Genomic DNA, 14159 nt, shown 5'->3' on the forward strand with positions numbered 1-14159 from the left:
CAGAGTACAGGGAGCTGGGGGTCTGGAAGATCTGCATCATACTGTACAGATCCCAGCCACTGAGCCATGGAGAACAGCATCAGCCTCTTCTGTTCAGCTCAGAGGGTGCTACAGGACTGCCAGTCAAAGGAAGAAGTGGGGGTAGCTATGAGAAATAGGCAGGGCAGGGAGGGGCATAAAGCTTCCCACTGTATAGGCAGTGGTGATGCACTGGCAGACCTCCTAAAACCTTCACAAACACCCAGAAACCAAGAGTGTCTAAGAGTGGCCTTTACAGATGACACAGCCTTGATTTGAAGTGTGGGTAAGATGAAGATTTATTCTTGTTGTTTTCTGACTCTTGATTCACTTTTTACACATACTCTTTCCTGAATTCCAGGAGGAGCACAGATCTCTTCACAATTTTACTTTTCAATTTATTCCACCATCTTCATGTGACTTGGGCACCTCTGCATTGGTGCAATGAACAGGCTGTGGTAGAGAACAGCACTGTTTGGTCTTCTATGTGGTAGACAAACCTGCTGGTACAGCCTGGTGCCCCTCCTTTGTCAGGCTGGTTGCTGTGCTGGGCAGACAGCAGCCCAGCCTTGCTGTAACCACATCATACACCCCTTCCCCAGCCAGCTGACTGCATACCAAGTTCACTTGCCAGTTTATGGCTGACCTGCTATCTTCTTAAAAACCAGAATATTAAGTCCCTAGTGCAGCCGTATTTCTGGAGTGAGGGGGAAAGTCTACTAGTGTGGCAAACATCTATGGAAGAGTCTCTCTTCCTCACTGTCAAAACTGTGACAGCTCAAGGAAGTTCCCTTTAAGATCACCTACCCTCCCTTCAAATTCAGAGTTGGACTAAAGTATATTTGTCTGAATCTTGTTTTCTCCTGTCAAATGCAACTCAACAGGCTTTTCTAAGCAGACTGATTTCTTTCAAAACCTGCTGTATGCCATTCAGCCCCATGAAGGAGGTTCACTGCCTTGTTGCTATGGTACCCTTTCTCTAAAGAGGAAGAAAATAGTTAACTATGCAATTTAAGAAACTACAGAGGAATGACAGAATGAGAAATAATAGAAAGGAAGATTCTGCATTTGCAATAGAACTGCTGGTTGCTGTTGAAATACACCATGTTTACAGGTGAAACACTTGCCCAGAGCACCTTGTATAGTGCCAGGGCTTCTCTGGCAGCAGGGATTTCAGCGAGATGCCCTTTGCTAGGCACTGCGCCTCTGCCATCCAGCAAATCAATCCTGTAGTCAGTTACTGCTTTTACCTTCCCTGCTTAATGCTCCTGACATATTTCCTTGGCAGAAATTCTGGATGGAGCTGGGACAGCAATAATACATCACAGACCCACAACAAGCTCCTGCTGCTTGTGGATACACAGAGGTACAGTTCAAGACTTATGTGCTTTGTATCTCCTTGGCAGCATTTCACTATTCCTTGGGACTACTAACCCCTGCTTGCTTTCCCCAGGACCCTGGAAAATCCAGTTTGTGGTGCACACAGCAGGGTCAAAGAGACTGCAAGCATCAAACCTGGCAAGATCCCAGCAGCCCCTTTAGAAAGTGAGGTGCTTTCCTTTGCCAAGAGCAGCGGCAGGTCAGTACAGCTCGGGTGAAACAAAGCACTGCAACAGATCTGTGCCAGGAATGGATCCAGGCTGGTGCTCTGTCAACAGGGAGAGCTGCCACTCACATGTAGCTCTGTGAGCCAGGGGGAAGGAAAGAGTTAGCCCAGGCCTTGTTTCCCAATGTGAGCAGTGAGACAAAGAGGGAAGGAAGATGACCTGACCCCGTGCAGTTGTTTACTACAAATGACTACAAGGAGATTGAGATCTCTCCTTCTCCCTGACAAGAGCACTAAAGGCATGGAGGGCTAGACAAGAGCCACATATGGTGGTAAGAGGAAGAGAGCAGTCAAAAGGCAGTAATAAGCCAAAATACTTCTGGGAACACAGCAGGAATGGCTGTCAAAAGACCAACATTTTAATCAACAAACTTTGTAGAGAAGAGGCTTCCCACTAAGGGAATACAGAGATTCTTGCTTTCACCAGCAGCTTCTGCCTCCTGCATTTTCAAGGCTCAGCATGGTCTCTCCAAGCTTCCCTCAACAAGTATTTCCAGGGAGGGTGGCCTTCCAGAATCAGTCACAGAAGCAACATTCAACCCAGTCCCTGATGAACTGACGTTGAAAGCTGTGTGTCCCTTGCAGTGCCCCTCACATTCTCCTGGGTTTCCGGGGCCGGCAGCCGTTGTGGGGGACTGGGCTGTTGTCAGTGATGGAGATGATCTCCAAACCTCCCATCGTCAGCCCCTTGATGGCAGCCTGCAACGAGACAGCAGATGACAGCTATCAGCACACAGGACAGCAGAGAAGGGAAAAAGCTTAGGGCAAAACAGTTTTGTCCCCCATCTGAAAATCAACTTGCTCCAATGCTTCTCATTTCTTAATTCTTAAAAATAAGTAACTGATATCAGAGAACCCAGTTTAAATTTACCTGCTCTAATCCTTTCTTGAGCATTCCCATTTATTTTCCTACTTTAGCCATAAGAAGCCCCAAATACAGCTTTTATTCTACCTCCAATGTGGAATTGCTCTAAAATTATAATGACTCTAAAAATTTATTACTGGGCACTTGGGTGAGGAATCCTTTATATCAGCTTCAGAAAAACTAAGTTAATTGAAACGAGCCTGAGTTTAGAAAACATCCATGATAGCTGAGAAAATAAAGTATGGAAAAGAATCTCCAACACCTACTTTGCGTCCTGGCCCCAGTCCTTTCACCATGACTCGCACGTGCAGCACGCCCTTCCCACGTGCTTTCTGTGGAAAGAACAACTGGTTAGTGTTCTCTCTGACATAAAACTCTGGCTCCCCTGGTGTCTTTCATTTTCCTAGTAGTATTTAAGTAAAAATAAAGATTTGGTAGTAATGGATACAGGAGACATATATGGGGATTACTGCTGAGATGCTAAGAGCAAAGGAGGTATGGGGTATGGCCATGGCAGTTCAAGAGAACTTCTGTGCTAGACCGTAAGCTCTGCACACAGAGAAAGCTCTCAAATCAAACTATCTGTGACCTAAAGCCAGAGCAAAAAAGGACATATCCATGGATACGTGACTGAAGTGGCAAGGGACTAACAATGACTAATTCTAAGTTGTTTGCCCTTCTCTAATGTGGCGACTTCTCCCCTGTGAGCAGTGGATTCTTTCTGGAGGGTAAATGAGAAGAGCAGGCAAGCTTTAGATTTGCTGTGCAGGAGTCCACACCTCCAGGGCAAAAATTCTAGGGGCTTTCAAATTGGAAATGAAGAACTGCTGTAGAGCACAGCCCTGCTGCCACCACGTGGAGGGAGATCCTCTGGCTCTCTTTCTCATTGTGCTCTGATGCAATTAACGTGCTAACTACTTCAACAGTGACAGAATAAATCTGTCCAAGCACAGCTACGCAGCTATTATGAGGCTCCAACGAGCACAGAGTAATAGTGAAGATGTTCTTATATCCCTCTGAGTCAACCACAATAAGCTGTTGGCCAGCAGTGGCACCAACCTCCTCCAGCATGAAAGGCTGAAGTGAGTTCCACCTAATTTAGGGTAAGGATTTTCAGTTTAACCTTGCCTCATTCTGCTGTAATGAGGATCGTGACACAGCCAGCCTTGTTTCCTCCACCTGGACACCCACATGGTTTTTTTCAGAAAGAGTTATAATAAACGACATGCAGCTGGAATGAACAGGTGCAAGAACATCACTTTCTCTGACTGGAACTGCTAGCTGGAGCTCAGTTCTGTGGCAGAGAGCAGATATAAAATATCCAGCCAATAACTGCAGCTACTTCTCAGTCCCCTACAGTGCAAAACTTGAACTGCTGCTGATTCAGGGTCTACATTCCCCAAATGACTGAGACAATAACTGCAGCTACTTCTTAAGTCCCCTACGGTGCAAAACTTGAACTGCTGCTGATTCAGGGCCTACATTCCCCAAATGGCTGAGAAATGTTCACTTAGGAAAACAGGAGGCTATACAGAGCAGTGCTAGGAAAGGACAGGCTCCAAGTTACAATCACACACTTCCAATCACAACCTGCACAGCTCAGCTCCCACTTGGGGCATTTCTAACAGCTATTTCAAACACACTTTGTGCTTTCAAACACACTTTGTGGGATGTTTTTCCAGCACCACAGCTGGGCTGTGCCCAGGTGCAGGGGCAGTCAGAGTCTGGAGGGGGGATGAGGGTGGGCACTCACCACTGCCGCTGCCATGGCCGCGGTCTGTGCTGCGATGGCCGTGCCCTTCTTGGCGTTCTGGAAGCCCTCAGTGCCGCAGGACGTGCGGGAGAACGGCTGGTTGTCAAAGCTCACCACCTGGATGTGTGTGCTGCGGAGGGACGGGGGCAAGGGGAAGAAGCAAGCTGGAACAAAGCTTTATTCTCCCGTTTCTCACTCACCTTACTGGCGCAACTGCAGGACTTCTGTTTCTCTTTCAAAGTATCCCGCTCAAACCCACTGCAGAGACCACCCAGCAGTGACCTGGTCATCTTACAGACCCTGGCAGAACCCTTCTGGAGAAGGTGTGCTTTATCTCGCTCATCCCTTTCAGATCTACCTCTCACTCCACTTTATCTCTTCTATTAAAAGCAAATGCACAAGACACTTCTGGAACTTGAAAGAGCCTTAAGCAGTAACATATCACAGGAGCAATCACTGATGAAACACAACTGTCTCATGGAGAATATGGTAATTTTTTCAACACCTGCACAGAAACAGTGCTAGAGCAGTGGGCTGGAAGTAACCTGCTGTTAAACTATCAGTGTCTCATTATTCATATCAGGATGTAATCAAAATATATAAAAACAATCTCACTGCTTTTAAGACACTCCAAGAACAGGTATGCTCCTTGAACACCACTGAGGTTTAAATCAGTATCATCTTCCCAGCCATGAACACACTGCCTTGGCTGTTTTCCTTTGAGCCTTTAGATCTAAATGATAACAGGCCAAACCCCGGGTTCTAAGGTTTGATTTCACACGAGAGCAGGAACGGAGCAGCTCATTTGCTTACTTGTTGTACGTTGCTTTGATGTGAGCTATCGGGACCTCTTCATAAACCTTGCCATCCCATCTCATGGAGTTCCTCTGCAGGATTGAAGAGCTGAGGAGCAGAGTAAGAGTTATCAGGCCTCGCTCTTTAAATATTACAAAGTTTCATTTCATATCGGGAAATAAAGAAAGAAGCGATCAAACCTCCGAAAAAACACAAGCTGCGTTTCTGATTGAGTCAAGCGGCTCCCTCCCCTCCCTGGGCTGCAAACCCACCGAAGGCGATAAAACCTCGCAGCAAGAGGCAGATGGCAGCGCCCTCCCGGCGCGGCCTGGCCTCGGCTCTCACCTCGGCTCGGTCGCGCTCTGCTTCTCCGTCTCCTTGGCAGCCGCCCCCGCCCCGTCCTGCAGCCTCGGGGGGCCGGTGCGGAGCCCGCGGCACAGGGCGGCGGCGCGGCCCCTGAGGAGACAACGCCGGTGAGCGCTGGGGGCAGCGGGAAGCCCCCGGCGGCCGCCTCGCTACGACAGCCCGGCCTCGCTGCGGCAGCATGGCCTCGCGGCCTCCCCGCTGTCCCCTCGCTGTCCCCCCGCTCCCCACAGCCCGTCCCGCCCCGTCCGCTCACCCCCAGCCCAGCGCGCGGAGCCCGGCCAGCTCCATGGCCGCGCTCATGGCGGCGGCTCCGAGCCGCGGCGCGGAGCGGCGGCCGCGGAGCACGCCGGGAGCGAGGAGGGGACATGGCGGGGCATTGTGGGGCGCGCGCCATGGCGGCGCCGCTGCGGCCGCGGGCGGCGGGCAGCGCTCGCTGGGCTTGCAGCGCTCGCTGGGCTTGCAGCGCTGCCCCGCGGCGCCCCTGGAAGCTTTTCGGGGCCATGTGCCTGTTGAGGCTTCCCCGAATCACGCAGCCTCTGGAAAAGGAGGAGGAAGAAGTGGCGGCGCTCATGGAGCAGGTAGAGGGGGGTGTGGGGGTGTTGGTGGGGAAATGGCGCCCTCAGGCATGAGGGGAGAGGAGCGCCAGGGCTGGTGGCCTTGCACGCACCGTCTGTGCTGGTGCTCCCCGAGTGCTCTGCGTGCGATTTGCGGCACATCTGGGGGTGGTGGTGGTGTCCCCATGGTCACCTCCGTGGTGGTGGTGTCCCTGTCGCATGCACCCTGCTCGACCTCAGGAAATTCCTATTCCCTTGCTTTTGCTGGGTTGGAAATAATTTAATTCTGCTTGCTAATACCTACAGTGCTTGTGGCTTAAGAATTCTTCATGTTGCTTTTCTAGATAGAGCTGGAGAAGAGCCTGTATTCAGATCATGAAATGCGTAAGCTGGAGGAGGAGGAGCAGCTCAAGAGGAAGATGGAAAGCTCGTATGATGAGGATGAGGCTCGTGGCAAGACGGTCATCATGGCTCAAGACCTGGAGGAGAAGTGGGAGCAGAGGTTCCTGCAGTTCAAAGCTGCCCCGCGGATAACAGGTACAGCCTGGAGTTCGTGGTGGGTGAGGACACACAGATTGCTTGCTAGAATGCAATTCAGTAGAAGGAAGGCATTTTTTGCTCTCTTTTTTTATTTGTTTTAAATAGAGTCTTGACTCTGTGGCAGCACATGTGAAATTAACAGTCTGACAGGGAAATCAGTGCTCCTGTGCTGCAAAAATGTGTGCGTACACCAGGGCAAAGTGATGAAAATAGACAAGTGAAATGCCTGGTCATTTGGTTCCCAAGCTCTGATTAGTGCTCTTGTTGAGTTTTGTGAAGGTGGAGATCCAGGCTGCTTATTATACAGCCATGTGCAATTAACCATCTGACAGGGAAATCAGTGTTCCTGTGCTGCAAAAATGTGTGTGTACACCAGGGCCAAGTGATGAAAATAGATGAAAATAGACAAGTGAAATGCTTGGTCATTTGATTCCCAAGCTCTGCTTAGTGCTCTTGTTGAGTTTTGTGAAGGTGGAGATCCAGGCTGCTTATTATACAGTCCTTCTGGATAGGAAAACAGCAGCTGAATCCTGCAATGACTTCTAGACTGACTGTGAGCATTCCTGTCTAGATCTTTGTCTTATTCCATGTATCCACATTTGTGTATTGTGAAGCACAGAGGGCTGATAACCAAGGGGGTCAGAGCATGCTGCCAGGAGACTTTGTTTCCAGCACATGTTGATTTTTGGCAGATGCTGACAAACGCAACGATCGAACCTCATTGAACAGGAAGCTGGACAGCAACCTGATGCTTCTGGTGAAACAGAAAATTGGTAACCAGGAGCTGTGGCTCCTGCCTCAAGTGGAGTGGCAGCCTGGAGAGACGCTGCGGAGCACAGCTGAGCGAGCCATGGCTACGTTCTTGGGTGTGTAGCTTGACCCTCCCTCTTGTTTGTCCCAGTGGTTTTATTCCAGTGTTCTGTCTGAGTGATATTTGCCACTGGGGGTTGGGATCTCTGGCTGCCAGCAGCAGCAGTGCCACATCTGCCCATCATGGGCCCTTTTGGGGTATCACCAGACACCCCTGCATGTCTGGGATTGCTTTGGGCTTCTCTTTCCCTCTGTTGCCCTGTAGTAGCTTTTGTGGCATATGGGTGATGATGGCAAACACGTGTCCTTGCTTTTCACTCAAGATTGGCAAAGCTGGATACCCTCTCCTTCCCTTCCTCCCTCTCCAACTGAGAGGACTCTTTGGTCTCCAAATGAGCTGTTTTTCTCATGAGAAAAAAACAGTTTTTTCACAGTTGTCAGTATTTCTGCCAAAGAGGGAACAGTCAGTCTGAACCACACAAGGAATAGCCTATGCTGTGTTGTTGTTATGCAGGGGAGCAGTTATTGTTGCTCTGTGTTCTTATGTCTTACTCTCTTTCTCTTGCATTGCTGGCTTCTTGCGAGGTATCACATTCAAGCCAAAGTCCTGGGGAATGCACCGTATGGGATTTACAAGTATAAATTCCCCAGGGCCATCAGAACTGAGAATAACGTGGGAGCCAAAGTCTTCTTCTACAAAGCCTTCCTCCAAAGCAGCGATTTGTCCCAGGCAGAGCCGAAGGCAGATTACCTGTGGGTCACAAAGAAGGAGCTGGGAGATTACCTGAAGTCGGAATACCTGAAAAAAGTCAATAGATTCCTCCTGGACTTGTGAGCAATGGCCTGTGCTCCAGCAGATGGGGAAGGTGTGGGATGTGGCTCCAGGGAGGAGCACGGCTGCTGCTTTGCACGGTCTGGGTGTATGAGATGTTCACTTGGGCTCTGGAGGATAATTTGCATTATTTCCCAGTTCTCTTCACTGGCCCTGTACTGAATAAATATTAAAATCTATACTTGGAAGTGAAGCTTTCCTGAGGGAGTTCTTTGCTCTTGTTGAATTCTCCTCCTCCACCTCTTCTGGAAATGCGTGTTGTGATCCTTTCCCCTCCCAAGAGTGTGGTTCCCTGGGGCTGTGGTACCCAGAAGGTTTGCTTTCCTCTCCAGGCTCCTGCCACAGGCTCAGCCTCAAAGGGCTTCTCCTTGCTGTAGCTAATGCTTATCACTGGTACCTGCTCTCTGATAAGAGCAGCACTGGGGGGTTATCTGTGTGTCCAGGTGGGAACAGACTCTCCTGAACACCAGCCATGACAGGATGGGTTTCTGGGGAGATGTGAGCTGGGATATTCACAGCTTATTAACTTCTAGTGTTAGCTGCCTCTGCCTGGAGTCTGGGATGCACAGTGGCCATGGAGGACACAGATCCATGAGGAATAGCCAGCTGCCTTCCCACTCACACTGCCTCCCTGTGAGCCTCACTGCAGCAGCAGACACTGAGGGAGGCTAACAGCAACAGCAGCTGCTCTCTGTCTGGGCTGGGAGGCTCATTTTTCCTGGGAGGGGAAGGTGCTTTAGCATTGCTGTCTCATGGGAGCAGCCTCCAAGGTGTCTCTAGGGAGTTCTTGGCTCCCATTCCCACTGCATCAGGCCAGCACTGCTAACCAGCACAGCTGGGTCTGCCTCAGGTAGTCTGACCCTATTACCCCAGTTTCTTTATTAGAAGATCTATCCTGGGCTTATGTCGTGCTGTCTTGGCCCTCTGGGGCTGGTTCTGTTGGAGGTTTTTTCTGGTTGTAAATGTTGCTGTTCAGTAGTCAGAGTGCTGCTGGACCTCGCAGGGAATGAGCTTCCTCCAGCAGCAGGGAGAGAGGGAGGAAATAACTGTCATAAATCATCCAGAGAGAGTTTGGACTCCAGAGGTGGAACTGGAGATTGCTGTATGTGCTTTAACAATCCTTTGGGAGCTGTTGAGCCCCAGGCTTCAAATTAAAGTTATCCTTAATCACTCTGCAAGCCATTGGGGTGGAGGGTAGCACAGTAACCTTCTATTTTCCAATGCTGGACAGTTTGGGAGCTGCAGGTTTGCAATAAATTACCAAAAAAACTTGGCTCCTGGAAGCATCCTCACAGGCCTGGCAAGGAGGCTGAGTCTGCAGCAGAGAGCAGTGGCAAAGAGGAAATAAATGTGGAGCAGAACATGTGCCTGAAAGGCTGCAGATTTTTGGCTGGTTTTTGAGGTCAGCAGTGCTGAAGGGAGGCCTGTTGCCTTCTCCAGGACTGGGAAGGTGAGTCCTTCCCCTCAGGCTGTGCCCCTCCTGAGGGGGATCATGGGTGCAGTCAGTACAGGTTTTCTCTGCCACTCTTGTTTCAGGCTGTCACTGGCTCCAGAAGATGCAGCAGAGACCTTGTGGCCACAGGCTTAACACATGCCCTTAGCTAAAGAGTCTGCCCTGTTTCCCACACCAAGGCAGGTTTTGTATTGCTGGGACAAAACTTTCAAAGCATAGAAAATGCTGTTTAATCTGTGCTTGCTCCCAAAAGACAGAGCACAAATGAAAGAAAAGGCTGTACTGATACCTTGCTGATCTTCAGACCCAGGCAGTTCCTATTTCTGGATTACTCAAGCTGCAAGTCTTTTGGCATTGTCTGTGCTGAGAGATGTGTAGCTCCTTCAGCAGTGGAAAGGTCAGAATCAACAGCATCCTTCATTTTTTAATGTTTTTTCCTTGTCCTCAGACCTTCTTACATGTAGCGTGCCTGTGAGAAGTTTGGTCTTTCAAAAAAGCTGAAAGTTTTCTCATCACCTGAAGCAAAAATTCCTGCTTGCAGTCTCTGTAGGAGCAGCACCATCTATTTATTTATTTAAATTATTTTTATTTTCCTTATAGTTGATTTTATTTAATAGCCACTCAGCCAGTTGCTGCAAACAATCACAGATCCTGCACTCAGAGGCTTTTGCTCAGTTCTCCTGTGTGCTCTCTTTTGTTCCCCAGCCTTGGAGAGAGGGAAGCTGGAGGATCCTAGAGGATGGTTTGAATCTTCTCATTTCCTCTACTCCCAAACTCCTGCAGTAGGTCACTGAGGCTGTTCTTTTCCTTTGGGAAATTGGTGGCTGCAGGCTCTCTTCCCACTCAGTGTGAACCTATTCCCATACTCAGAGGTGCAGAAGTCTGAGCAGGCTGGTGGGATATATTCTGCTGTTAAATGCTGAAAGGGCAGCACAAAGCTTGAGAGAGCAGAAGAAACCTGTGGAGTTGTGGCTGTGTGAGAGCTGCTGCAGTCCAGCACAAAGAGCAGGGGGAGCATTTTACTTTTGTTGAAACACAAAACTCCCTTTGCAAATGTGATGGAGAGCCACCAGAGTGTTTGTCTGGGTGTTGAGGGAGGCTGGAGCTTGTTTGCACCCAAACCCCAGAGGGTTTTTCTCCCCCTCCCATGAGATATCTGCCAGAACCTGAGGCTGCATCACGTGCCTGGGAAAGAAACTGAGTTTGTTGTGGCTCTTCAGTGCCAGGCAGGGTGAGATCAGTTGAAGAGCTCTCCTGTGAAGTGTGTACTGCAGAAAGGAGTTTTGGAAATGACCTGTAACTCCTTGTTTTGAGAGCAGCAATGGGAGGTTATCTAAGCAGTCCCAGGTAAGATCTGTGCTGCTGTTACCCACTCCTGACTGTGCACACCAGAGAAGAGACTCCTGACTGCTCAGGCTGCAGAGACTCTGCTCCTCAAAGCCATTTTTGGCATAGGATGCTTCCATTCTTGAGGGTCACACGGAAAGCCTCATCATTTCTGTCTCCAAGGGGGAAGGAAGCATCTCAAGATGTCCTGACCCTGGTGTGGTGCAGTCCAGCAGCTGTTGCTAAAATTCTCCAGTAGCAGACAAAAATGGAAGGAGCAGTTGCGTTCTAAAGCACTGGCATCTAAGCTATTGCTAAAGCCACCATGTTAGAAGAGAGAGCTGAAGGTTTTCTTTGTTGCAAGTTGACACTAGCACTCCCCTCCAGCAGAGAAGTAACAAGTCCTAATAAAAACACTTCTCAGCTTCACAGATACAGTCTTCCTTTACTTTTACAAAATTGTTCCCTAGCTGATATCCCTCCTTGTCTGTGTAAATTTTGGGGGTTGGTGCTCTCTAAGCAGAGCCTTGCTCTTATGTTTTGTGATAGTTTGAACTGTCCAGAACCTCACACTTTCACACATAATGGGAAGCTGCTGTCTGTTGCTCTTTCTGGCTCCTTCATTGCCCCAAGCAATGAAAGGCTTCAAAACTGGGAAGATAAATACATGTGGAGCCAGGAGAGGTCTTTGGAGCCACAGGCTGCACCTCTTCCTGCTCTCTGAAAACCTGTAGGAGGAGAGATGCTGTTCTCCCAAATACAACCATGAGCAGGGATGAATGCTGGGGGTGTAGGCATCATCCTGAGGCATCCCTGACTGCCAGGCCAGGGTGAGCTGACTCAGGGACAGTGGGAATTGTGCTGTCCCAGCTGCTGCAGCCTTTGGGCTCACTCCCTGTCCTGGAGGATGAATTATCTCCAGCAGCATCAGTTCCTTTGCCTTTGTGTTCAAGCTCCCATTCTTGTGTTGGAAGGGATCTGTCTCTGGGGAAGGAATTTTTGTGCAGATGCTGCCCTTTCCTGCTGTGCTCTGCTGCCTGCAGGGGATGCAGCATGGGCTGCTCTGCTCTTGGCAGCCCAGAGACCCAGCAGAAAGTTGGGTGGGAAATCTGCTTGAGGTCCCCAGTGGCATGAGTGGACTAGATCCCATACTTTTGTTTTGGGGGACACCTTTTTCTTCCCTTTTCTTGTGAAACTCCTGTGGGTTGGTATAACCAGCATGTTGGAAAGACAGAGTTGGGCAGTCAGGAGGCAAGGCTTGAGTGAATCTCTGCAAAAATAAGAATGGATATAAAATAAGGGGTGCTGCTGAGAAACTTGTACTCAGGGTCAAATTTCCCCAGAAGCTTTGTTGATACTACCCAATCCTTGACATCAATCCCTCAAAAAGGAAAGCCAGGAATTTTTGGGGTGAGTGTGAAATGCTGACAGCAGGAACCCCCTTCAGGTAGTTCCAGCTACAGCTTTGCTGTCAAGGCTACTTTTCCCTAACAGATCTTGTGGAGTATAAAACCCTTTGTCAGGACTTCATAAGCAATGTTTGAAGACCCAGGGGTATTTATCAATTGAATTATGAAGGGTCTTTCAGCAATATTAAAATGAAGCTTCAAAACTGAGGCACAGCAATGAAGCCTTCAGGGAGAGAATGTGGGGCTTTAGGACTCACCACCACAGCCCACTCCAGGAGCAGGACTGTGCGCTGCCAGCAACTGGCTCTTTACCTGGCTGCTGAACATCCAATTTTGTAATTAACTGGTGCAAAAGTTGAGAAAAAGATTTTTCAGTTTGAATTTTAAGCTGAACTCTGTTGGAGCTTAAGATGATAGTTGATATTGAAGGGAAAAGATTTTTCAGTTAACAGTTTGAATTTTAAGCTGAACTCTGTTGGAGCTTAAGATGATAGTTGATATTGAAGGCAGATTGTCTTCTGAGGGGCTGCTGTGCCTCTCAGGCATCTGGGCAGACGGAGATTGGGGACACCATGACATGAGGCATGGGCCAGCACTGCTGCTGCCTGCCTGCTTTCTGCTCTCTCTCATCTATCAAAGTAATTATACCCATTACATTTCTCCTTTCAGGTTTTACCCTCCCAAATGTTATTCCTCGGCAGTAAACCTGTGGGGTGAATGAATTATTGGGGAAAAAACTAGGTATAATCCAGGTTTAATGGGCACATAGAAAAAACACACTGGGTTTGGAGGGTGGCTCAGCCAGCGTCCTGCTTCTGCAGGCAAATAGAAATTTATCTTGATGTGTGTATATATCTAGTTTCGTGATCTGTGAGCTCTTAATAATTGGTTTGGTGACCTGCTGGCAGTATTCTCTCTCTGTAGAGCTTTCCCCAGCCCCCAGTTAATATAATGGGTCACAGATCCCATTTGCTTTTGAATTCTGAGTAATCCCTTTGTTAATGTTGCCTATTGCTTTTCTGGAAGCACTGGAGGAAGTCGGAGCCATGTGCTAATCGGTAAATCTGGTTCTGCGGGTTCGGAAGCCGCTGTCCTGCCCCACCTGCCCTTTCCAAATGCCCAGTGCAGCCCCTTTGTGCCAGACTCAAAGCTCCCCTCTGCAGAACAGCAGCTGCTTCCCAAGCTGGGCTGCTACCAAGTGGCACAGGCTGCGAATGTTGGATGAGCTTGAGGAAAGAGGGATCTGGTGGGGTTTGGAGAGGAGGGAAATTGGGCATTCGGGGTGTCTGATCCCACCAGTGCCCTGTGTGGAGGGGCAGCGAGTCCCACATTTTAGGGGGTAGGACCCGTGGGGACCCACTTTTCAGCCTCTGCTCCATCAGCACTCACAGCTCAACACCCAGTCCTGTCCCTCCTTAGGGAATGTGGTGCAGCAGACAGTGCCTTCCACCAGAATGCTGCAGGCTCCAGGGCTAGCAGGGGCAGGAGGCAGTGAGAAGATGGGCATTACCTGTCCCAGACCTTTCTGGATTTCATATCCCTTAATTTTCTCTGCCTGCAAATAGGATTATGGTGAGCTGTACCTGTCTTGCCTGTTTTCTCCTGCCCTGGTGGGAATGTAGTTATCTGAACCCTTTCAGAGGAACAAGAAGCTGCCAGACACCCCCTAAGGTGATTCCAGGTACATCCCTGCTGAAGGAAGGAAGGGAGAGCATCAGCTCCCAAGATTGCCTGAAGACAACGTTAAAATCACCAGCTACGGGGGCTTGGCCGGGACTGTGTTCCTGCTGCAGTGGTTGCCCATGGATTGAACTGGGTGGGAAACTTCAGAG

General features: G+C 49.3%; 2 protein-coding genes across 2 annotated transcripts; one reads left to right on the forward strand and one right to left on the reverse strand.

Moving 5' to 3' along the window:
* Window positions 1-1961: 1961 nt before the first annotated feature.
* Window positions 1962-5815, reverse strand: MRPS11 (mitochondrial ribosomal protein S11). Its single transcript, XM_039722950.1, has 6 exons — window positions 5657-5815; window positions 5383-5493; window positions 5056-5145; window positions 4243-4372; window positions 2756-2821; window positions 1962-2323 (listed from the first exon to the last, which is right to left on the reverse strand). Exons 1-6 carry the CDS (start codon window positions 5701-5703, stop codon window positions 2216-2218), a joined length of 552 nt encoding a protein of 183 aa, XP_039578884.1. The 5' UTR covers window positions 5704-5815; the 3' UTR covers window positions 1962-2215.
* Window positions 5749-8332, forward strand: MRPL46 (mitochondrial ribosomal protein L46). Its single transcript, XM_039722949.1, has 4 exons — window positions 5749-5981; window positions 6302-6494; window positions 7190-7366; window positions 7895-8332. Exons 1-4 carry the CDS (start codon window positions 5769-5771, stop codon window positions 8140-8142), a joined length of 831 nt encoding a protein of 276 aa, XP_039578883.1. The 5' UTR covers window positions 5749-5768; the 3' UTR covers window positions 8143-8332.
* Window positions 8333-14159: the final 5827 nt, after the last annotated feature.

Source organism: Passer montanus, unplaced genomic scaffold (genome assembly GCF_014805655.1).
Source record: "Passer montanus isolate IOZ18808 unplaced genomic scaffold, ASM1480565v1 scaffold5, whole genome shotgun sequence".
NCBI lineage: Eukaryota > Metazoa > Chordata > Aves > Passeriformes > Passeridae > Passer > Passer montanus.